The sequence below is a fragment of the Notolepis coatsorum genome, assembly GCF_963971535.1.
Source record: "Notolepis coatsorum genome assembly, chromosome: 19".
In the NCBI taxonomy this organism is placed as follows: Eukaryota; Metazoa; Chordata; class Actinopteri; order Aulopiformes; family Paralepididae; genus Notolepis; species Notolepis coatsorum.
In genome coordinates, this window is record NC_140183.1 from 63,037,890 (window position 1) to 63,062,265 (window position 24,376).

At 42.0% G+C, this 24,376-nt stretch overlaps 1 protein-coding gene across 3 annotated transcripts in view; it reads right to left on the minus strand.

Moving 5' to 3' along the window:
• Positions 1-268: 268 nt before the first annotated feature.
• l3mbtl1b (L3MBTL histone methyl-lysine binding protein 1b) overlaps positions 269-24,376 on the minus strand; it is a 78,737-nt gene continuing 54,629 nt past the window's right edge. For all 3 annotated transcript variants that reach the window (XM_084335716.1, XM_084335715.1, XM_084335714.1), the window contains exons 15-21: positions 19,639-19,738; positions 10,165-10,368; positions 9,009-9,128; positions 6,359-6,423; positions 4,805-4,977; positions 3,304-3,366; positions 269-1,324 (exon numbers count right to left, since the gene is read on the minus strand). In XM_084335716.1, the coding sequence (XP_084191842.1) occupies positions 1,196-1,324; positions 3,304-3,366; positions 4,805-4,977; positions 6,359-6,423; positions 9,009-9,128; positions 10,165-10,368; positions 19,639-19,738 (854 nt within the window). In that variant the 3' untranslated portion in view covers positions 269-1,195. The remainder of the gene's footprint in view (positions 1,325-3,303; positions 3,367-4,804; positions 4,978-6,358; positions 6,424-9,008; positions 9,129-10,164; positions 10,369-19,638; positions 19,739-24,376) is intronic.

The window sequence follows — 24,376 nt, forward strand, 5'->3', positions numbered from 1 at the left end:
TAGGACCCAACTGCCCTGCTCTAGACCTGTAGGACCCAAGCCCCCTTCTCTAGACCTGTAGGACCCAAGCCCCCCTGCTCTAGACCTGTAGGACCCAAGCCCCCTTCTCTAGACCTGTAGGACCCAAGCCCCCCTGCTCTAGACCTGTAGGACCCAAGCCCCCCTGCTCTAGACATGTAGGACCCAAGTGCCCTTCTCTAGACCTGTAGGACCCAAGCCCCCCTGCTCTAGACCTGTAGGACCCAAGCCCCCCTGCTCTAGACATGTAGGACCCAAGCCGCCCTTCTCTAGACCTGTAGGACCAAGCCACCCTACTCTAGACTTGTAGGACCCAAGCCCCCCTGCTCTAGACATGTAGGACCCAAGCCGCCCTTCTCTAGACCTGTAGGACCCAAGCCCCCCTGCTCTAGACATGTAGGACCCAAGCCCCCCTGCTCTAGACCTGTAGGACCAAGCCACCCTACTCTAGACCTGTAGGACCCAAGCCCCCCTGCTCCAGACCTGTAGGACCCAAGGCCCCCTTCTCTAGACCTGCAGGGACCCAATCCACTGTCTCCATCTAATGGAGAAAAGTCCAACGACATAGTGCTTGTTTTCCAGAAGGTTTCCCAGGGGAGTGAGAAACCGTTCTGCTCACGATTGTTTCTTTGCAGCTATTAAAAGTCCATTATTTCAAGTAAAAGCAACAAATCACACACTTAACTTGTTCCGTTTGCTCTGAGCTTAAGCACCTTAACAAAAAGAAAAAATAAACGACATTAGCTCCCAATTCACAAACTGTACATCGCTCAGGTAGGAGAGAGGTGCCCGCAGGTACCTTCTTAACCCCCCGGAGTCCAAACAAACATGGTTATAAATTACCTTAGTCTTTATGTTACATTGTAAAAACCCTCTCCTTCTCAGGCTGATTAGTTACTGTCCGTCACAGAGAGAGAGAGAGAGAGAGAGAGAGAGAGAGAGACCCGGAGAGAGAGAGGGGGAGAGACCCGGAGAAGAGGACGTGCGTCTCTCCTCCTGAAGGCTTCCGGCTCGCTTCTCTCTTTATTATGTACACACACACACACGTCACGGAAATTAACGGGAGAAACGCTATTCGGAGGTGGCGGTCCATAAGATAATTAGAATCAACAAAGGAAAGCGGTCTCTCTCCAAGGAGGCAGCGGCTCCGCGTCGTCGGGGGAAGAGGAGCCGGTCTCTACTCTTCGTCTGCGTTCTTCAGCATGAGGATGGAGTTGTAAATCTTTAAGGCAGGGCCCAGCTTGATGGAGAGGATCTTGACGATGTCCGCCTGGGTGAGCAGCAGGAAGGCCTCGCCGTCTATTTGCTGGAGAGACATGAGAGAGAGACTGGTATAGATAAGATATTCCTTTATTGATCCCCTTGGGTAAATTCAGGCATCATAGCAGCATGGGGAATGGGGGGGGGGGGGGGGGGGGGTACAGGTAGTAAAAACAACACAAGCAGTGTAAACAAATAAGTCAATATAATTTACTATCTAACTAACTGAAATATACAGTATTCACAGTATCACATAAGGTGCAGTATGCATAAGGTAGTGTTATAATTTACTATCTAACTAACTGAATGACAGCTAACAGCTCTTACTATCCTTTTGGGAAATTAGCTTATTTGCCATCTTCCCTGAAGTTAGACAAGCAGATGCATACCAATTTGTTCTCTGTGCATGCATTAGGCTTAGGGAACAGCCGCAACGTTAGCCTAGCTTAGTGTCATTCACTGGAAGTAGGTGTGCCAGTGTAGCCTAGTTCCCAACAGTCACGAAATACACTCCAAATACAACTCCAAAACATGTTTACAGCAAAGTTTTGCAGTTGTATTTGGAGTGACTGTTGGGAACTAGGCTACACTGGCACACCTACATCCAGTGAATGACGCTAAGCTAGGCTAACGGTGCGGCTGTTCCCTAAGCCTAATGCATGCACAGAGAAGAAAAGGTTATGCATATGCTTGTCTAACTCCAGGGTAGATGGCAAATAAGCTAATTTCCCCAAAAGTTGGCGTGTTCCTTTAAGTACACGCTCGTGTGAGTTAGTGTGTTCTTTAACAGTCTTTGGGAGATGTGCCTGTGTATATTTATGTGTATAATAAAATGTAGAATTCGAAAAGCTGGATAGTTTGTATATTGTATATTTTGTATAGTGTTTGGACTTTATAATTTTTTCCTTTTTTTACTGTATGAAGCACAATCTCAGGAGGCTCATACAGAACCAAGCATTTCATTGTAATGTACATGTACTTTATATGTGACAAATAAAACAAAACTTGAACTTGAAAACTTGAACTGGATGAAAACGGCATTTTTTTATTTATTTTTTTAATACGAGTTTATGCGATTAATAGCACAGGAAGCACATTTGTCGAATAAATAATGACGTAGCGAATAGTCTCACATTACTGATCAGCAGTTTGGTCATGTGATCACATTGCACAACAATTCAACAGTAGGATTCTAACATCAAATGCCTGCCGTGTTGCAGCAGAGGCCGGATGAGACGGATGAAATTAATGAGAGTCTAGGGTCGCTTTCACACAGGGGCTGTTTGGTCCGGACTTTCGGACCAGAATTCGATAGTCCGGTTTTTCGGGTTTGTGTGAATGCGTGTCGAACTCGGTTCGCGGACCAAACAGGCGAACTCTGGTCCGCCTGAAAACGTCGGTCTCGGTTCGGCTTCATCGAACCAAACGTGAACCAAATATAGGAAGTGATTATTATTACCACTGCTCGCAGCATTCATTCACTGCAAAACAAGCACACTGCATCTATCTCTCTATCTATCTCTCTATCTCTCTATCTCTCTATCTATCTATATATCTGTGCATCTTGGGAAGAAGGAAGAAAAAACGCGGCTTATTATATTATTAATAAAACAGCTGCTTGTGGGCACTCATAAAAACACTGTGGTCTACAAGTTGTTTAGCGAGAGGATGGTGGTAATGTGCTTCAATAGAACAATGGATCAATGCCATGTCAAAACTCGCCTCCGCTGACCACGGCTCGCAGACAGTCCACACAGACACACACACACGCGCGCGCGCACACACGGGCTCGCAGCCACACACACATTTCCACTGTCCAATAGACAAGCGCCCTTTTCGACCACGTGACATTGTTCAGAAGGTCTCGGTCCGCTGACAGATTTCTCTATGTGAACGCAGGCAAACCAAATGAAGAATGCAACAATGTTGCAACTTCACCCCCAGAACCGCACCGAGTCCACCAAAACTATATGTGAAAGCGACCTAGGTTTAATGTGAGTCTGTGGTTCATAATGACGTTCTTACCTCGGTTCTAAACGTAGCAGCATGTTCTTTGCAGCCTGGGAGTCCTTTGACAAAACTGGCCACCTGGTGCAGAAACCAACAGTCAGCAAATAGACAAGCGCTACAAGATCTAGTAATAATACACACATACACATGTCATTGATGATGGATGGGTGTTATGTGGATTGTAGGAGCCATATATGTAAGTTTCAGTATTCTCTATGGTTTATGGTGTTGTATTGTTAGTTGTACCGTCACTTTAGGTTCTGGGCGTGTTCACAAGTGAAAAGGTGAATGAAACCCTAGTGTTGACATTTTACGGAGAGAGGGGGTGAGCTCAGGGAGCGTATATTTTCTATTAACCGCAACAACGCTTCTCAAAGATCTCAATAGTGCAATATTGCAACAGCGCTGGTACCAGTTTATGTATTTACATGTGTTTCATTAAGTGAAAGAATAAATAGTCTAAAAGCATATTCTGGGCGTGTAACTGAATTATTATACGATGCGCGTCACAGTGTTTATACTCCTCCGCCCTCGCAGCTCTTTTTGACAGCCTACATGTAGCCACTATAATGAATGATTCAAACATTTCAATAGTTTTCACTCGATGCCTTGTTCGATTCAACATAACAGTGCCTGGAAATCAGACTCCATTGAAACTTTGACAAATTGGGACCGCTTCAACAACTGCGGGTGTTTGACAAATGTGTGATCTGAATTTCATGTTTAGGTAGTATAGAAAGTGTTTGAGTAACATAGATTATATGATGTTGACCAATCTAAGTGAACTTTAATTTTACCGGCTGTGATATGTAGCTATAAGTAAATATGTGTTTGACTCAAATTTGAAAGTCAATTATAAAGTTGTGGATTACTGGGCTAATTATTCCTAGTTAGGGGTGGAACGGTTCACAAAACCCACAGTTCGGTTCATATCACGGTTTTCGGTTCAGTACAGTTCAGTGAGGAGAAAAAAAAACATTGCTAATTCAAATAGTATTTTGGTAAAAATAAATTATAATACAGGTTTGCCTTCAATGCATTCGCTGAAAGCATAAGGAACATAATACCTCTATGTGTCTATTATCAATTATTTGTAATACATTTATTTTGTAATCCAAGAGTTGTGGGCAGTCTGGTAACTTTGCTCTGGAGTCCATCCTTCTGTGTAGACCTATAGTGGACGTGTTGGAGAACTCTTGTGACAATTCTTGCCTTGTGTCTGTTCCAAGTTTGGAAATGACCTGTTGCTGAAGTGACTACGAGAGGAAATATCAACGTTGTGGCTCGATGTTATGCACTGAAATTACCTCGACTGCATTGGGCTGCATATAGTTCGCTATAAATAACAAAATTAAAGGATTTGATTATGGATTTTGCCCTGTCGGAATCTAAATGCAGAGGTTGTTTTGATTGGAGAATAAATAGGTTTTGCCTTCCCGGATCTCTCCTTGTGCAGGTAACGGACCGGGGCGACCTAGTGCAAAGTTCACATGTATCACATGCATCAGACCCTGACCTCCTCTGCGCTCCAGGTGGCCACTCGCTTGGCAGTGAGCCCCAGGACCTCAGGGAGCAGCTGGCAGTGTTTGTCCCAGCAGAGAGCCACCCTGTGGGGGGGAGAGGCCGAGATGCCCGGGGAAAACACAGACTCGTGGAGGGCCTGCTGGAGAGAGATGGAGTCTGGAGAGGCTGCAGAGGAAGAAGGACTAGATTAGATTCAACATGTATTGTCATCATACAGCACAAGTACAGTACAACGAGAAGAAGTCTGGCATCCAACCAGAGTGCAAATGTATTGTCATCATACAGCACAAGTACAGTACAACGAAAATAAGTCTGGCATCCAACCAGAGTGCAAATGTAGCAGTAAAGTGTGATAGTGATACAATATATATACAATGTACAGGTGGTTAAACTGGGAAAGGAGGAGGAAACCGCCAGATGAGGAGGAGACAAGATATAACAAGGAAGGAGGAAGACAAGGGCCCCACCCTTTCACACAGAAACCCTGCAATAACACAGCAAAGGAGAACCTTCATTCTGCCGGCAATGTTCACACTGAACAAAGTAAAAGTGGTACAATTCCGCCACCGTGTGTGCGTTCACACAAAATACAGTTCCTGGTATCCCTTCCCACATGATCCAATCAGGAGAGAGACATTTTATTACTATATTTTTGTCAGACCATTTTTGCAATGTGGAGTTCTCTCCCCTGATTGGATGAAGTGGGAACATTTGATTTGATTTGATTTGTACTTATATAAATAATTTATTGACACAACAGTAGGACAACATTTGAAAAAAATAACAGTGTCATCACGCTGGTCAAATGGATAAAACACAATAAAGCTATGGCTTGTTTACATTGTGGTCTATACATGGAACATAAAAAGGCACAAAAACACGAATGGACATGCAAACACTTAAAAGCAACTCATGATATTGATTGATTGATTGAAAATTTTATTAACAGATTGCAGAATGGGTACAATACAGTACAGCTCAATACACACAATTGTTAAGGGGATGCAGACCAGAGAAAGACTTTCGTCTTGTTTACATCAGGGTCCCCCATTTTCAATTCATCATAAAAAGAGATAAAAAATCAAGTTATGATAAAAGAGATAAAAACCATATTAAAGACCAATTTGAGTTGTTGCTGAGCCATGTTTTTAGGGTGGATTTAAATCCGAGAGGGGAGTTCAGGAGTTTTATGAATGTTGGGAGGGCATTCCACATTACAGGATACCAGGGCATTTATTTTGTTTACTGCAGAGCAGAGGGACTGGGAGACCCATGTTACTGACCAGACAATCTATATCAGTGATGGCTGTTAGAATGTAGAGCTATTATTTTAACATGTAGACGACTTAATTTAACAAACAAAAAAACACCACTTTTAAGTGTCCTTCAGGCTAGCGAGGACATTAGCTTAGTCTCAGAATGAGGCCTCAGCCCAGTCCTGAACCACCAACATCCAGTGCATGTCAGCATGAAGGCACCAGTGGTATGAAGTTTTAATTTGGTAGAAGGGCAGCATTTGTTCCAGAGGAGCGAGTTTTAAACACACCTTTCCCGTCTCCAATCTCCTCTTTGACATAGTGCATCTTCAGGTACTTGGGAACAGGAGCAGACCTGCAGGAAACAACGATACACCAGTTCAGCTCCACTAATACACCGCAACAGTCCCCGTCATTGTCAATTAATAAAACTTTATGCGTATAGCACATTTCATACGGAGTTGAGACTAGAGTTGTTCCGATACCAATACCAGTATCGGAAATACCGCCGATACTGCCTAAAATGCTGGTATCGGCGAGTACCCTCTAATGCTGCGCTCCGATACCACGTAATTTATCAACAACACTGCGGTCTGTTGAGTGAGCATTATAAAACAAACGTGTGTTTAACCGACCGTGAATTAAAGTGTCAATGCTGTTTGTCATTTTAACAGCAGATACTTTCTTAAATGCCATCCTCCCGACAGAGCGGTGTTGACGGGGAGCTCAGATGGGTTCGCTTGGTGGTGTTATTAGCATTGAACAGCTAACCGAAAGCTAGCGGTAACTAACGCTAAAGGTTTAGCCATAACGTTACCTTGGCTAAAGTTGGGGCTATTCATAATCCAGCAATAATGGCTGCAGACCTGCAAGCAAAGTACAGAAAGTTGGCAAAAGAGTATTCCAACGTAAATCACATTTTCACCAGTAACGTTAGTCTTTCCATCTGCCGGTAGCTCATGCTAGCTAACCTAGCTCACGTTAGCGTCGTCACTGAACCACCTCGCGTACACAATTAATGACATGTTGCGGACAGCCATATCGGTGACAATGTTTAGCTTTTAGTGCCAAATGATAAGAGTCTGAGGCGGAGTCTCAAAAGAGAATGTTGAATATTTATTGTGCAAAAATCACAACAGAGCCTCTACTACTAACTGAACCGGAGCCTTCTGGTAGCAAGTGCAGCAACTAATAATGTCCGTGAGGATCATTGGAGTAGGGTATATCTGCAGTGCTGCAGCCCCACTCATTGATTAATGATACTAATACAAATCTATACAATCACCTGTTGTTGAATAAATACCATTACTTTCTAGTTATTACTAAAAAACAGTATATATAAAACAGTAGCTGTATATTAAAAAAAAATAAAAAATGTTTTTATATAATTTTCTTTTAACGCCATGGGTTAAATTCATAATTTACCATCCCTCGCCAGCTCTATTTGTCTATGGAGAAGTTCCCCTTCTTTGCAGGGCTATAACTTTTTAAATTCTATTGCTAAATTGCCATTATTATGGCCCATTCAATGTCCTATATGTATTGTTCAGGGTGTAGCAACGTTAAACTTTTTCATTCACATATTCATACTAAAATATGGTCTAAAGTATAAGTATGTTTTTATCGTTTTCTGCAGCTTTCTCCAGAACTTGATTTATAGCTCCAAATGCATTATATGCATGATGAAATACAGTTTGATAGCGATCTGTGCCAGATAATAAATTTCAACTGGAGGTACTTCTAGAAGTTTCTACGTATCATCTGATGATGACCGGATGGGCGGGGGATCGTTTATAATTCCGTGGGCAGCGTTAGATGATTCATCCAGAGTGGGTCATAATATGTTCATCAGATCAGTTAGTATAGAAGACGTTAGAAAATAACGTTGAAACTCACCGTGGCTTCCTCGCGCCGCTGGCAGATGAGCGTGGAACAGAATTTTTTCTATTATGGGATGGAGAAATGCCCGATCCATTTCCAGGTTGTATAATAGTATATACGTCCAAATCATGTTGTTTTTTCGAGTTATTTGCACCGATCGATGTTCACTGTGTCAATACGGAGTCTCTCTAACGATAGCGAGTGGCCGGACCACATATGGATGAGCACTACCGGTTCAAAGGTTAATTTCCGGCTGGCGATCTGCCGATCGGCCACCAGATGGCGCTCTTGAACCGCTAGAGAGTTGAGTGGAGCTTTGCACTGTGTCTCAGGGCTCCGGAAAGGAAATATGATTTAGATGACAGATTTTTGAAATATTGACATCAAAGACGAGTTACGGCGTCTTCGGCAGAATGAGCATGGCTCGGAATGACGTGAAAACTCGTTCCCGGCGATCATGGTGTTAATTTATTTTTTTTTAAATGTATGCACTGGTATCGGATCAGTATCGGTATCGGCCGATACCCAAAGCTTAGGTATCGGAATCGGATCGGAAAGGAAAAAATGGTATCGGAACATCTCTAGTTGCGATGCAATGCGCTTTACAATCATCAAAAGACGACATTTAAAATACGTATCAAGATCAGTGACGATTAGGGGTGTAACGATTCGACCTCACAACGATTCGATTCGATTACGATTCTTCAGGCAACGATTCAATGAATCATGAAATCTCTTCATTTGACCACGATTCGATTAGTTTCTATCAGTTAATTCCCCCAAAAATGTTGAATACACAAATGTGGCTGGGGGAACTGATTCACTCAGCATGAATGGACTATAGGTCAATAAAAACAATACACCAAAAAAAAAGATTTCTTTTTAAATTTCGATATTACCGTATCTATTCTAACATTTTCAAATCGATGCAGTTGAATCGTCACATTAGGATCGATGCATTTCGATGCATCGTTACACCCCTAGTGACGATACATAAATGATGAAAGAATTATCAGCTGCATGGCCCAGGACATGATTTAGTTTAAGTGAGTGATATACCGTTTGGGTCTGGCTGCTGGCTGCTGGCAGCCTCCGTTGTGGCTTTGCTCAATGGCTCCACCCTGTGGTTCAGGCTGGATACTGCGTGCAGGATGCTCCCCCTCTGCAATCACAGGTTTCCTAGCGACAAAACAGAAGTAGCTCTAGTCTAATGTAACAAACATGTTGTGACTTCAAGAGCACATTCGCACAGTGTCGCCATTAGATCGTGTGGTTCTGGATGTCAGGGTCAGGGGTTCGAGTCCCACTTCAGACACCCATGCTGGAAATGTTTACACTTGACAGTACTATACAGGGTTCCTGCTGGTTTCAACAAGTTCAATCTAACCCAACACATTTAAGCACGATACAGAGACGTTATCGCAACATAGACGGGTATCTACAAGTGGAGGTTTCTACAAGTTACATTTAAGACTTTTTAAGACATTTTTAATGCCACTTAGAGCTACATTTAATACCACTTTCACGACCATACTAGCAAAAAAGAAAAAACACATAGCGACAATGAACTGGCGGCTGCACTTGCACACTGATTTAAATTCTCGCACCAAGATCTGCAAAAAACAACGACGAATACAAAAACATTTCATATATATTTCATGTTATTTAATCTCCCGACAGACGGGCTGCCTCCTCAAAATTATGTAATACCTGTGCAAATTAAATGTAAGACTTTTGAATACTTTTAAGGCCTTAAAATTGAGAATTATGAATTTAAGACTTTTAAGACCCCGCAGATACCCTGATAGAAGTAACCTAATCCAAGACGCATCTAATCAAGATGCATCAAAATCGTATTTTTTCCCCACCCATCCCAATTTAGTCGCTATGCCAATAGGAGTCACAGTTTACAACAACCAGGACACATACCCCACCGGCTTCCCACCCGCTAACACTGACAATTGTGTTAGTAGAGACGACTGACCAAGCCGGAGGTACCGTTGACAGCTGGATTCGATCCCAGAGTCTCTGCAGTGGTAGGCAAGTGCTTAGTCCACTGCACTACCCAGCCGCACCTATTTAAGACCTTTTTAAGACCTAGACCTTCTGATTATTAAACGTTTTAAGACCCTGCGATAACCCCGCTACATATGATGCTTCAGACAGACAGCGCCCACCAAAATGACTGACATATACGATGTACGAGCCCGCCCACCTGTTCTGCTGAGAGTCTTCTGGGGTCACTCCGTCGGGCTGCTCTGGCGTGGTGGGGGTCTGAGTCGAGGGGTTCATTAGAAGGTCAGGGCGTCGCCCGCGGCCGTGAGGTCCACCCAGTGCCAGAGGGCGCTCTCCACTCAGACGGTCCGGAACCAGACCCTCCTTGTTCAGATTAATCTCCGAGTACGGACAGCTCACCTGCCTGGAGCGTGCAGACACACAGTCGTTACGGTACAACACACAAAACTACCATTCCATCTAACACAGACAACCATTTTATACAACATACCGTATATATATATATATATTAGGGATGCTCGATATTGGCTTTTTTACCGATACCGATATTGTCCAACTCTTAATTTCCGATACCGATATCAGCCGATATATGCAGGCTTTCCCCCCCCCAAAAAACGGAATAATTTCAGGTAATTAACATTACATGGCGTTTTCACATTCGCCGAAATGCTTGCTTGTGATTGGTCAATAGCGCTCGTCAGAGGTCCGATATTACTCGATAACGGACCTCTGCCGAACAATAATGACCGCTGTGCGCAGCTGGACCAATCAAGCCCACTACACACACTGTATCAGTGCTGCTCAGCATATGCACAGCTGCACTCAGTCATGCAATCAGACCACAGACCTGCCGGCTGCCGATAATAATAATCACTTTATTTGGGCTGACAGAGCCACAGAACAACTGCGTCTGCATTTGATCTCGTCTTGTCGATGAATTAGGTATATTGTTAGTAAGTTAGCCATGTAATAAGCGGGATAATGTATAGCCCAGGGGTCTCAAACTCGCGGCCCGCGGGCCAATTGCGGCCCGCGGGATGATATTTTGCGGCCCCCTACTGGACATCAAAGTGTAGTGTTAATGCGGCCCGTGCACTACTGTTTGCCGAGTCGTTGCGCGAGAGTTGGAAGTTTTATTTATTTGATCACTTGTAGGCTACCATAGCGCAGGCTCATGACAGCAACGTTATGTTAGTGACTTGGTTGAAACGTGATTCTGGAGTGATATGATATCAAGTAAAGTGGAAGCAAATGCATCCTCGCTATCTCTCCTCTGCGAGCAGTGCTGCGCGCTGTCCGCCTGTACTGCCAATTATGTCTGTCTGTGTGTACGGGTCTGGTCCAATCACATACGCGTCCCGTCAGCGTTTTTCCCCCTCAGCCACAGTCTGCGAATCAGAGGCAGAGTAGGGGAGTAGGGCGGGTCTTCACGGACTGCTGTCGTCTTTCTCTTTCAGTTCAAATCGGAGCAGAGTTGAAAGCGCATATACAGTAAACTCACTCCCAGTTTTATCTCTGTGAGATAAATGTAGCTATTAGCCTATTTTCGCCAGCAGGCAGCCAGCAGAAAAATATGGCATTTTCAAAGATGGTCAGTAAAAGAAAAGTCGACTGCAATTCAAAGGTGAATGGACGGAAAAAGTCCCAGCCAGGGGCGTAGCTGGAGATTCTGGGCCCCACTAAAGAATCAATTTGTGGGCCCCCAATCTATTAAAAAATGTGGGGCATTTATTTATTGATGAAAACGCATAATATGGTTTTTACCTATTTTTTTTATAAACAGCTTTGTGATAGAATAAAAAAAATGCACAGTGCATTTCCATAGCTGTGGATGAGTCCACTGACACCACTGAGAAGCCTGAAGAACCGTTCATGTTCTGAAGAACTGTTCATGTTCTGAAATGTTATTGCTAAAGATTGAGAAGATTGGATCAGTTGTACTTTTTTTTTGAATACTTGAAACCCTTTTTTTGTGGAATATTTGATGCGGCCCAGCCTCACCCAGACTCTACCTCCAGCGGCCCCCAGGTAAATTGAGTTTGAGACCCCTGGTATAGCCTATACTCGGTCATTGTCGCAAAATAATTGACCTTCACTGACGTTTAAAACACCTCGGCTACGCCTCGGTGTTCTAAACTCTGTGTCGGTCAATTATTTTGCGACAATGACCTCATAGCCCCCGGCAACATCACCTCCTGGTTTGGGAATAGCACTGCACAAGACCGTAGCAGACTACAAAGAGTGACACGTTCAGCCGAACGCACAATTGGAGGGGGGCTTCCCACCCTCCAGAACATTTACAACAAGCGGTGCAAGGGGAAGGCTAAGAGAATTATTAAGGACTCGAGCCACCCGAACAACTGCCTCTTTGAACTGCTGCGGTCAGGCAAGCGATACCGGAGTCTTAAGGCGAGCACAGAAAGACTCAGAAGAAGCTTCTATCCCCAGGCCATCAGGCTGCTAAACGAACAATAAACACTATGCAACAACCATCAAATGCACACAGCACACACACCCACACACTCACTCAAACAAACAACACACTGCAGCACCCACTCTCCACACTTTAGATCACACAAACACACTTTACACTTTATATTTATTGATAAAGGATTTGCACTACAACTCGTACACCTACTGTGAATTGTACCTAAATTGCACCTCGTCCCATTTCTGCCTTGCACTATATAGTATTGTATATTAGTACACTGCACAGTATTGTATATTGTATGGTAACTACGTCTATTCTGCATCGAACATTGTACATATGTCTAAACTGAACACTGTGACCTCATTTTTTTACTTCTAATTTTACTATGTTATTTTATTTCATACTTATCTTGTCTTGCACAGTCTCTGGAGCGTAACAGTAAGAAGCATTTTGTATAAAAGTATTCTGTACTTCTGTATGACAAATATTAAAGAAACTTGAAAGAAACTTGAAACATATGTCTTGTTGTGGAATTAACATAACATTATGCATACTTTTGACAATAAATAAAATCAGAATTTGTTCTTACTTGCTTGCCTGGGTAAATAAAGGTTATAGAAATGTTAAAATAAAAAAATTAAATAAAAAACGTTTTCTTTTTTGAAAACCGATACCGATATTTTCCGATATCACATTTGAATGCCAATATCGGACATCCCTAATATATATATATTTATTCTTACCATATATATATATATCTATCCACATCTGTCTGTACATACATGGTCCTTTTACTTATTTGTAGATACTATATATCTGTACATATCCCTTACTAGTTACACTGCTGGCCAGTATGACTACTACCATACTGTCTTTTACACTTGTCCCCAACTAAGGATTTGTATAGTCGACTTTGATTGGCCAAAATTTTTCGATAGTCGACTGGCTGTGGGGGGTGCTTAATGTCCGATTTAACTTAAATCAGATCATTCCATTTGGGCTGTGGGGGGTGCTTAACCCTTTAATCGCCAAGGACGCCGTAACACGTCATTTCCCGCCATGCGTAATCTGCCAATGACGGCGTAACACGTCATTGAGATCAATATTTCAAAAATCTGTGATGGCAATCATATTTCTCCCGTGGAGACTTGAGATCCCCTGTTGATCTCCTCTCAACTCTCCAATGGTTCAAGAGCGCCATCTGGTGGCCGATCGGCGGATCGCCCAAACAGCAAACCAGAAACGGAAACTGGTGCTCATCCAAATTCGGTCCGACCACTCGCTATAGCTCCCGGGGCTCCATCTTGACAATCGCTCGCCCTAACTCAATAAACAACATGATTTGGACGTATATACTATTATACAACCTGGAGATGGATCGCATATTTCAACATCCCATAATAGCAATCTTTTTGCTCCACGCTCATCGCCCAACGGCCCGAGGAGACTGGGGTAAGTTTCAGCGTTTATTATTACCGTGTTCGATACAAACTGCTCCGATGATCATATCACCCACACTACATGAATCATCCAACGTTGGCCACGGAATTATAAACGACCCCCCCCCCCCCCCCCCCCCCATCAGATGATGAGTAGTAACTTCTAGAAGCACGTACATTTGAAATTTTTTATCTGGCGCCGATCGCTATCAAACTGTATTTGATCATCAATATAATGCATTTAGGGCTATAAATCACGTTCTGCAGAATGCTGCAGAAAACGATAAAAACATATTTATACTTTAGACCGTATTTTAGTATGAATATGTGAATGAAAAAGTAGAACGTTGCTACATCCTAAACAATAGATAATTGACGTTGAATGGGCCATAGTAATGTCAATTTAGCAATACAATTTAAAAAGTTATAGCCCTGCAAAGAAGGGGAACTTCTCCATAGACAAATAGAGCTGGCAGAGGATGGTATAAGGATGTACATAAGCGTGGCAGAGAAAGGGTTAATGTCTGATTTAACTTAAATCAGATCATTCCATTTGGGCTGTGGGGGGTGCTTAATGTCTGATTTAACTTAAATCAGATCATTCCATTTGGGCTGTGGGGGGTGCTTAATGTCTGATTTAACTTAAATCAGATCATTCCATTTGGGCTGTGGGGGGTGCTTAACACATTGGGTGCCAACGACGAGAAATCTCGTTGTTGGCCGCCATGAGATCATTCCATTTGGGCTGTGGGGGGTGCTTAATGTCTGATTTAACTTAAATCAGATCATTCCATTTGGGCTGTGGGGGGTGCTTAACACATTGGGTGCCAACAACGAGAAATCTCATTGTTGGCCGCCATGCGTTGAGTGCCAATGACGAGAAATCTAGTTATTTAATCGTTATTTCTTTTATTAGCGATATCCATTCATTTTTCATCCATCCAGCCTCACGTTATCATTGGGACTGGCTCTGAGCTCGAAAAGGGCAAATACCGCCCCCTATCGTCTCTCGGATGGTATTGCACCCATTGGAATGGAGTCAATGGAAATGCATGAAGAAAAAAATACCCGGGCTCCACATTTAATAATAATAATAATAATAATAGATTTCATTTGTAATGCGCTTTACAGTTGTGGGGCAACTCTCAGAGCGCTACAGTTAAAGGGACTTAAAAGCTAGCGAGAATAAAGGAGAGAAAGAATATAAAAATAGGCAAGACTAAAACATAAAATAGCAGAGAAACATAGAATAATAAAACTGATAAAATAAATTGGTAAAAGAACATAAAATGTGTGGAGCAAAAAATTTGATAAAAGGTCAACAGAAGGCTCTACTAAAAAGGTGGGTTTTGAGGCCTTTCTTAAAAACATCCACAGTCTGTGGTGCTCTCAGGTAGTCAGGGAGAGCATTCCACAGACTGGGAGCGGAGGAGCAAAAAGCCCGATCTCCCATAGTGCATAGATTTGTCCTTGGGCGCTGGAGGAGGTTTGCCTGGCCAGAGCGGAGATGTCGAGAGGAGGAGTGAGGGGTGATGAGTTCTTTGAGGTATAGGGGGGCGTTTCCGTAGGCATTTGTGGGTGAGCAGGGAGACTTTAAACTCAATTCTGAGTGAGACAGGGAGCCAGTGAAGGGACTTGAGGATGGGGGTGATGTGACGTGATGTGACTTCTGAGTCATGTAACCTGAGACTATTGCATTCATTGAGGCAACCGAAAGCAGCGTGGATTATCTGTTTTGAGGTCTAACGTTGGATCAATAAATGCGATCGATATTTGGAATGGCGATCAGGAATTGGATTAATCTTTTTGCAGAACATCTGATGTGAGGTAAGGACTTTATTTTACCAGTCTTGGGGTAATCAGATGTTTTTTCACAGATTTCACAACGTGTCTCATATGTGTGTGCGTAACGTTAGCGCCAGGCAGGGCATAGATAATCGATTTTTCAGCCCGCTTCTCTAGCGTGCATAAGTACACATATACTATTGATAATCTAGCGTTTATTTGAAAACGATTCATAAATAGGCTGAAAAATTACAACGTGTTGTGTATTCCAGTAAAGGGCTATTTTCGCGGATTTTTCTGGAATCACTAGAAATCTTCAAAACTATACTCGTATTCAAAATGGTATAAAATGGAAATTTACTGATGAAAAAAAATACGTTTCGTACATGTTGACTGCAAGCAAGTCATTGATAAGCGACGGTTGTATTAGACACATAGCCATAATTTAAGATATAGTTCATGCAGGCGGTTAGGTGGCCGAGCGGAGATTGCGTTCGTCACCAACCCCGGAGCTGTGAGCTGGATTCGCCTGTTCGAATCCGGCTCACAGCTCCGGGGTTGTCACCAGCTTGGCTGGCCGTCTGCACTAATACAATTGGCTGTATTAGAGGGTGGGAGAAGCTGGCGGGGTGGGTCCGGGTCGTTGTAAACAGCGACTCCTACAGTTCGGTCGGGGCGCCTGCTAAGCGCGGATAGGACTTGAGGGGGATAGTGTGGTCCTCCCACACGCTACGCCCTCTCGATGAGAATCCGCGCTGCCAGGTGAAAAGAAGCGGTGATTGGCTGGACGTGTGTCGGAGGAAGCACGTGGTAGCCTCCACTCTCCCAGATGATCTGACTGTGGGGGGTAAGTGCGCAGCGACCAGGAAGGGACTGGGAATTGGCATACGACTAACATTGGGACGGGAGAAAATCGGAGGAAAATGGAGGGGGAAAAAGATCAATAAAAATATATATATATATATAGTTCATGCGTTTGCAAATATCCCCGTCCTCTCATTGACTAAAGCGCTGGCACTCAAGCGATAAATAGCGCACCCCCTGCTGGCAACCAATGTGTTAAAGTCTGATTTAACTTAAATCAGATCATTCCATTTGGGCTGTGGGGGGTGCTTAATGTCTGATTTAACTTAAATCAGATCATTCCATTTGAATCTAATCTAAACAGTCATATCATATAACACACACGGACACAATCATTTGATCTTACACACAGAAAACCACTTCATCTAACATACAGACACAACCAATGTTCCCCCTAAGGTGCGCCCGTGCGCGCACACATGGCAAAACGCTCCCGCGCACATCTGAAATCTGTCGCGCACAGAAGCGTTTGTGTAAAATATGCATGTAGTTAAATTGACTGGCACGTTGCACCGAATACTACGGTAACCTGTTGCGTGTGACGTTACCAAGAGAAGCCTCGCTTTCAGTGCTTTGTGGGCGTCGCTACTGCGCGCTCACACAGACACACACAACAGAGCAGGAAGCGGACAGATCCGACCAGCATCGCTGGCTCCTCACAATGCCAACGCGAAAATGTACATTACAGATTAACTGCAGAGAAAATTCCCAATTTATCGTCCCGGTCGAGACTAATTGGAAGCGGAGTGCAACGCGTGCAAAGCTTGACCATATGTTTCTGTGTCTAATAAAAGTGGTGGCGATCTCAAAGCTCACATGGACACAGAAAAACATTACAAACAAAGCAGTGCAAGGCGAGAGTTTGATGGCAAAGTTGACCGAATTGATTGAAGTATGCAGCTATACAGAGGGAGAAAGAAAATAATCGAAAACTATTTTGATGCCTCAAAATGATGTTTTGGTTTGATAAGATGCTTGTTATGATACAATCATTCTAAGGATTATGTGTGTAATAAATTAGTTTAGTACACTAATTGCAACAAATCTGAAACTGCATAGTGCACTTTTAAATTAGTATCTTTGTGAGGTTACGGTTTTATAATTTACATTACATTGAAAAGATACAAAGATATATTTTTTAAGCTGGATTTTCTAAAACAGAAGAGGTATTATTTAGAATATTACTTCATATTTTTCTTGTTTATTTTGTCCAGTAAGACTTGAAAATATATATTATTTTGTCATAGGTTGATTTAGTTATTTTCTTGAGATTTGTCAGATAGATTACTTTAGGCATAATACAGCATGTTGAGTAACTTTGGTTATAGAGAGATATTATTTTGTTATATAAAATAATATAAACAATAATTTTATATCCATACAGAGAAGGCATACTTTAAATATATTATAATGATAAGGCATCTTTGAGTAAACTTTGAGTATCATTAAGTATCTTGAGGCTGAAGGCAGTGTCCTCTTTAAAAAAAAATCACAATATGGTCACCCTTGAAGTCGCATTATAATTCACAACCTGTTCCACCCCACGGGGACGGTACCGACCCCTTTTTGACATTATTATCATATATTAATATTTTTATGAGTGATGCAATAAATTAACGTTTTTAAAATCAAACGTTTTCAAGTATTATTATCACTACTATGTCACAAATACATGTAGAATGTAAAACGTTAGGTTGGCAATAGTTTAGCAATAGGTTAAAAGTGAGTTTATATCATTTTAAGTTTTTATCTTTTTGCGGCCATTTTGAAGAGGGCCTCGCCAGCTATCTGCCAGCGTCGGAATTTCTCCAATCTACACTTCCTGTGGTCCGCTATGGCGTTTCAAAGTTCAGCTTTCTGAATGAATCATATCAATAATTGTTATGATTCGCGATAATAAGCTACAAAAGGTAACGTTTTTGACAAATATTGAAACGCAGTCAGTTTCTCCACACTATTGTAATCATGTAGGAATAATTAGATCTGAAATTAGTTACAAAATGGTTACACTGTGGGAGAAATAAAAAAGTACAGTCGATTACATTAAATATCTGTATATGTTATTATGCATGCCTGGTGATACTATATCCAAATTGAACTCGGCCATTTGAAAGATACTATATGTATATATATAAATGTGCGAATTGGCTATAATAAGGTAATGTATAAGCATATATTCTATATTCTATAATAATATTTCAAATTGCATTGGTCCGGATGGGAGAATTCAGTACTGTATATACAAAACCTTCAATTTTATCATCTTCCCTTTATTAATTTCCTTAGATCTTTTGTACACATGATCTCAAGAGGGTACTGAATGAGCTCAGTGGCAGTTTTTTAAGTTTGGTCATTATTATCATGGTTTTATTCACTGTCAAAGATGAAAAGAAAAATCATAATTCATATTTTCCTTTGTTTCATCAGAATTTAAGCAAGCCTAGTAATAGACACAATATTTTTGACACTGAGAATACATTCATTGAGGTCCATAGATGTTCCTAGATACCAAGAATATGCAAATAGCCCTTGTAGAAGTGGAGCAATATTCCATTTACCTAGGTATACATTTTATGCAGATTTCACCTGGGGTGGAACAGGTTAATAAAATAATGACGAGTCAGCCTCCTAAAAAGACAAAAGTTAGTGACGCGACTCACACCGCTGCCGCCAAAGTAAGGACTTTGCTCTGTATCGTCAATCAATGGTCAAATAAATATTTGATTAAGGAATATAATATGCCTTTTTGTATTATTTCTCTGTGTATCAGCAAAATGTATATATTTTTATGTTAGACATTGAGGGAAATTAAGATTCTCAGATTTTTTACAAACCGCCGCTTATCAACTAACCGGTTAATTGGCAGGTGACGTATGTTGCTCAGTAGTTGCTGATGTCTGCTCAGGAGGTTCGAGTGTTTGCTCAGACCGAATTTTTTTTTGAGGGAACATTGGACACAACCCTTTCATCTGACATGGAGACATCATTTAACATACGGATGTAACCAGTTGATCGACTGCTATGGTTGTGTAGCAGAAATACAGAAAAAGTCTATCCAATGAATATCACATGTATGAGCATGACATGGGAAAGGTGAGAGAAAGACAGACATAAATAACAACACAGAGAGGTGAAGTGAGGATGTGTTACTAACGTGTAGTGCGTTCCATAGCGTGGCCCTCGGATGTGGCCGACCCCATTGCATCCTGGGGTGGGACAGCCTTGTCCAGGCAGAACCACTGTGTCAGTGGAGCCTAAGAAGAACACAGAGGTGGGACAGTGAATAAAGGTCACATGAAACTGATGCAGGGACATTTATTTTCAACCAATCCATGTCCAAGTATGACTTCGTTATATGTTCCGCCTGGTGACACCTGGTGAGTCATCGGTTCAAACTTTTTAACACCCTGACCGACCTCGCTGACAAATACTTCACACATATATTATAGACCTTTTCAGAACAGTTCTGTTGCTATGGGAACCGCTTGGGTCCAAGTGTGTTTCCTGTCAGCTACTGTATGAGCGAGCACTGCAACAGGAAATAAACCATTTAAAATGTTGTCGTTGTCGTGTTTGTTTGAAAAGGTCTATAGAGAGAAAGATAGTGTGAGTGTGTGTGTGTGTAAATGGACTACATTTATATATTGCTTTTATCCAAAGCGCTTTACAATTTGTTCCTCACACTCACATTCACCCAACGACAGCAGAGGCGACCATGCAAGGTGCCGATCTGCTCATCGGGAGCAGTTAGGGGTTAAGTGTCTTGCTCAAGGACACTTTGTCAGGCTGCCAGACAAAAGCTCCTGTGGCTATTCTACGCTGATAACACACATTCAATTTAACATTGTGTGTGTGTGTGAGTGTGTATGTGTATGTGTGTATGTGTGAGTGTGTGTGTATGTGTGTATGCAGTGATGTACCTGAACGCGTTCAATGAACGATCGTTCATGAACGCGTTCGTATTTTGGGCGAACATGAACTGAACGTACTGATTATCCGCTAAATGAACGTTATTGAGAACGCGTTCATTATCAGCGCTGTATAACGGCGTTCAAACGTGCGTTCATTCTCAGCACTCTATTATAACGGCGTTCAAACATGTGCCAGATTTCATATGCATTTCAGCCGAAAACCCAGTTAAAACACACTGTAAACAGGCTTCAAAAGGATGCAGGAAACCACCCGATCTGGCAACGCGCTTGTCACCCCCTGGCTACGTCATCAGACTCCTCACAACAAACAGACCAGACCGGAACAGCGGAAGAGCGAGCAGAAGCCGTGGAGAGCTGCAGCAGCAGGTTGAGAGCAGCACTCGCGCAGAGTCAGACTCTACCTCTAGACGTCGGCGTATGAGCATTTAATTAAAAGAGTTTAACGTTAAAGTCAGTACTGACTCAGACGGAAACAATCTAACGTTTGTCTGTAAACTTTGTCCACTCGGTTTGAAGAAGCAAGTCCGCACATCGACGTCACGTCGACAGCAAACCTTAAACGGCACATTGAGAATAAGCAAACATCCTGTTTTTGTTTTCATAATAAAGACAATTCAAGCAAAGTTTTTCCTCATGTTTTTGAAAATATACTGTTGAGATGAAAGCTGCAGCTGCTACTAGTGTGGACTGAATGGGCGACAGCAAAGCGTTATGGAAATACATTGATTGATTGATTGAAAACTTTATTAACAGATTGCAGAATGGGTACAATACAGTACGGCTCAATACACACAATTGTTAAGGGGATGCAGTCAGAGAAAGACTTTCGTCTCGTTTACATCAGGGTCCCCCATTTGCAATTCATCAGGACATATATGACAAATGAAAAATGCAAATGCCAGTATTCCGATTGCTGTCTGTGGTTCAATAATTTTTTACAAATAATAGCTCGCAGCCAGCAACGTATTGAAAAAAGAACTATACATTTTTTTTAAAAGAACTATAAACTATAAATTAGTTCTTTTTTGAAACCATGAACTTTAGTTCAAATTTTTTAATTATGAACTATGAACTGAACTAGTTCATTTAAAAAATTGTGAACTGTGAACTGAACTAGTTCATGTAGAAAGTGAACTTTCCCAACACTGTGTGTATGTGTGTGTATGCGTGTGTGTGTCTATGTTGCGGGCAAATACTGCGGCATGGTCAAGCTGGACCTACAAAAGGCCTTCGACACTGTCAATCACTCCATTCTGATTGACAAGCTAAAAGCAATTGGTTTTGATAGTCTATCAGTGAGCTGGATACAATCCTACCTTGAGGGGAGAGAACAAATGGTGGAGGTAAATGGTACCCTATCCCCCCCCCCTCACAGTGAGCTGTGGTGTTCCACAAGGAAGCATACTAGGACCGCTACTGTTCCTAATCTATGCAAATGACATGTAGTCAGCTTGCTACTGCAACTTGTTCTTGTTCGCGGACGACTCAGCCCTGCTGGTCTCTGACAAGAACAAGTTGCAGGTTGAAAAAACCCTCAGCTCAGAACTCTGCAGAATCTGCACCTGTCTTGCTGATAACAAACTATCATTACACCTGGGTAAAACAGAGTCCATTCTCTTCGGATCAAATAACAAACTCAGCAAGACCGACGGCTTCTCAGTTACAGTGGGTGACAATATTGTCACAAGGAAAGATGAAATTACATACCTAGAGGCAAATATTTCCTGTGACAAAATGGCATCCAATGTAATCAAAAAAAGTCAACCAACGAACTAGATTCTTGTACCGGATCTCCTCTCTGGTAAACAAGAATACCCTGAAGACTCTGGCAGGAGCACTCATTCAAGGGTACTACGACTATGCTTGCACCTCATGGTACCAAAGTACCTCAAAGGCGCTAAAAACAAGATTACAAACATCACAAAACAAACAGGTCAGACTACTACTTGACCTTACTCCTAAAACTAGGGATGTCCGATATTATCGGCCGATATCGGCATAAAAATGTGATATCGGAAAATATCGGTATCGGTTTTCAAAAAAAATATATATATATTTATTTTTTTACATTTCTATAACCTTTATTTACCCAGGCAAGCAAGTAAGAACAAATTCAGATTTTATTTATTGCCAAAAGTATGCATAATGTTGTGTTAATTCCACAACAAGAGATATGTAATGTTAATTACCTGAAATTATTAATTTTTTTTGGGGGGGAAACCCTGCATATATCGGTTGATATCGGTTGATATCGGTATCGGAAATTAAGAGTTGGACAATATCTGTATAGGTAAAAAAGCCAATATCGAGCATCCCTACCTAGAACCCAACTCACCCCTACCCACTTTGACTACCTAGGATGGCTTAGAGTAGAAGACAGAGTACAGCAACTTGCAATGGGCCTGGTCTACAAGATACACTACACGACTAAGATACCCATGTACATGTCAAAATACTTCCCAAAGGTCAGTGAATACCACGACCACAACACCAGAGGGAGCTCCACAAATCATGTTAAACCCAGATTCGGCTCAAACAAGGGACTAAACACGTTTAGCAATTATGCCACATCAATGTGGAACACCCTACCCAAAGCTGTAAAGGAATGTGAATCACTACCCACTTTCAAAACCACTCTCAAAGAACACCTACGGGAGACTGCAATTCGAAATTGGCCCCTGTAAATGTCCTAACAAAAACCCCTCCAATGTACAGTAAATGACCTAACCCAAGAATACACGAGACCCTCTTCTTGGAACCAAGTATGGTTTCGTCGATATTCCAATGTACAGTTTTGCTTGTACAGTTGTACAGTTTCCCCCACCCCACCCCGCCTACCCAACCCCACCACCCACCTCCAATGTACAGTCCCCCACCCACCTACCCAACCTCCTCCAATGCATGGGCGGAGTTTATGGGGGTGCAGGGGGTGCATTGCACCCCCTGGTGGCCGGGGGTGAAATTGCTTTTTTTTTTTTTTAATCAAGATTATTTTTATTTTAATAAAATTATAATAATTGTGAGAAACAAATCTGAATTCTATTATGTTTTGTTTTACAATACATTCATTTTATAGTAGTAATCATGTCACATTATAAGGCGAACCTTCTGTAGTGTGGCAGTGAAAGGGTTAACGGCAACGCGCGGCCAGCAGCAGCAGCAGCAGCGCGATACAAAGCCACTTATTCTGAGATGATAATTAATGTATCTGGATAACCAATGCACGAATTTTGTCGAGGCAGGTAGCGTTATTTCGGGAAAATTGATATCTATAGCCTGGTATATTTTTCGTCCACGAAAAATGGAGGCTGTAATAATTATTATTGCTCGAGAGTCTCTATGAATAATAATAATTAGAGCCTAAGTCAGTTAAAAATGATCCCCCGTAGTGCTGTGTGTGTGAGTGTGTGTGTGTGCTGCTGTACTACCTAAATAAAAAAAAAAATTAGGGGTTAGGGCATTGTAAAAACGCTAAAATAATAAAATAAAGGTCAAAAAAAATCGCGCGCGCCCGCTGCGCATGCGCGCGGGTATAGTTCGCCAAGCAGTCGCACCCCCTGGCGTCAAGTTCAAACTCCGCCTATGCTCCAATGTACAGTTTTTACGTCAAATGTATATACTCTCTTTTTTAGACTCACAAACAGTACTGTATTTGTAAATCTGGTATGTCATAAATGTATAGATGTAGCAGTACTGTCTATCTGTATGTCGTGTATGTCATATATGTTATGATGAATTGAAAATGGGGGACCCTGATGTAAACAAGATGAAAGTCTTTCTCTGGTCTGCATCCCCTTAACAATTGTGTGTATTGAGCTGTACTGTATTGTACCCATTCTGCAATCTGTTAATAAAGTTTTCAATCAATCAATCAATCATGTGTGTGTATGTCTATATGTATGTATATGTGTGTGTGTCTATGTGTGTATGTGTAACGGAACATAGACCAAATGCGTCCAC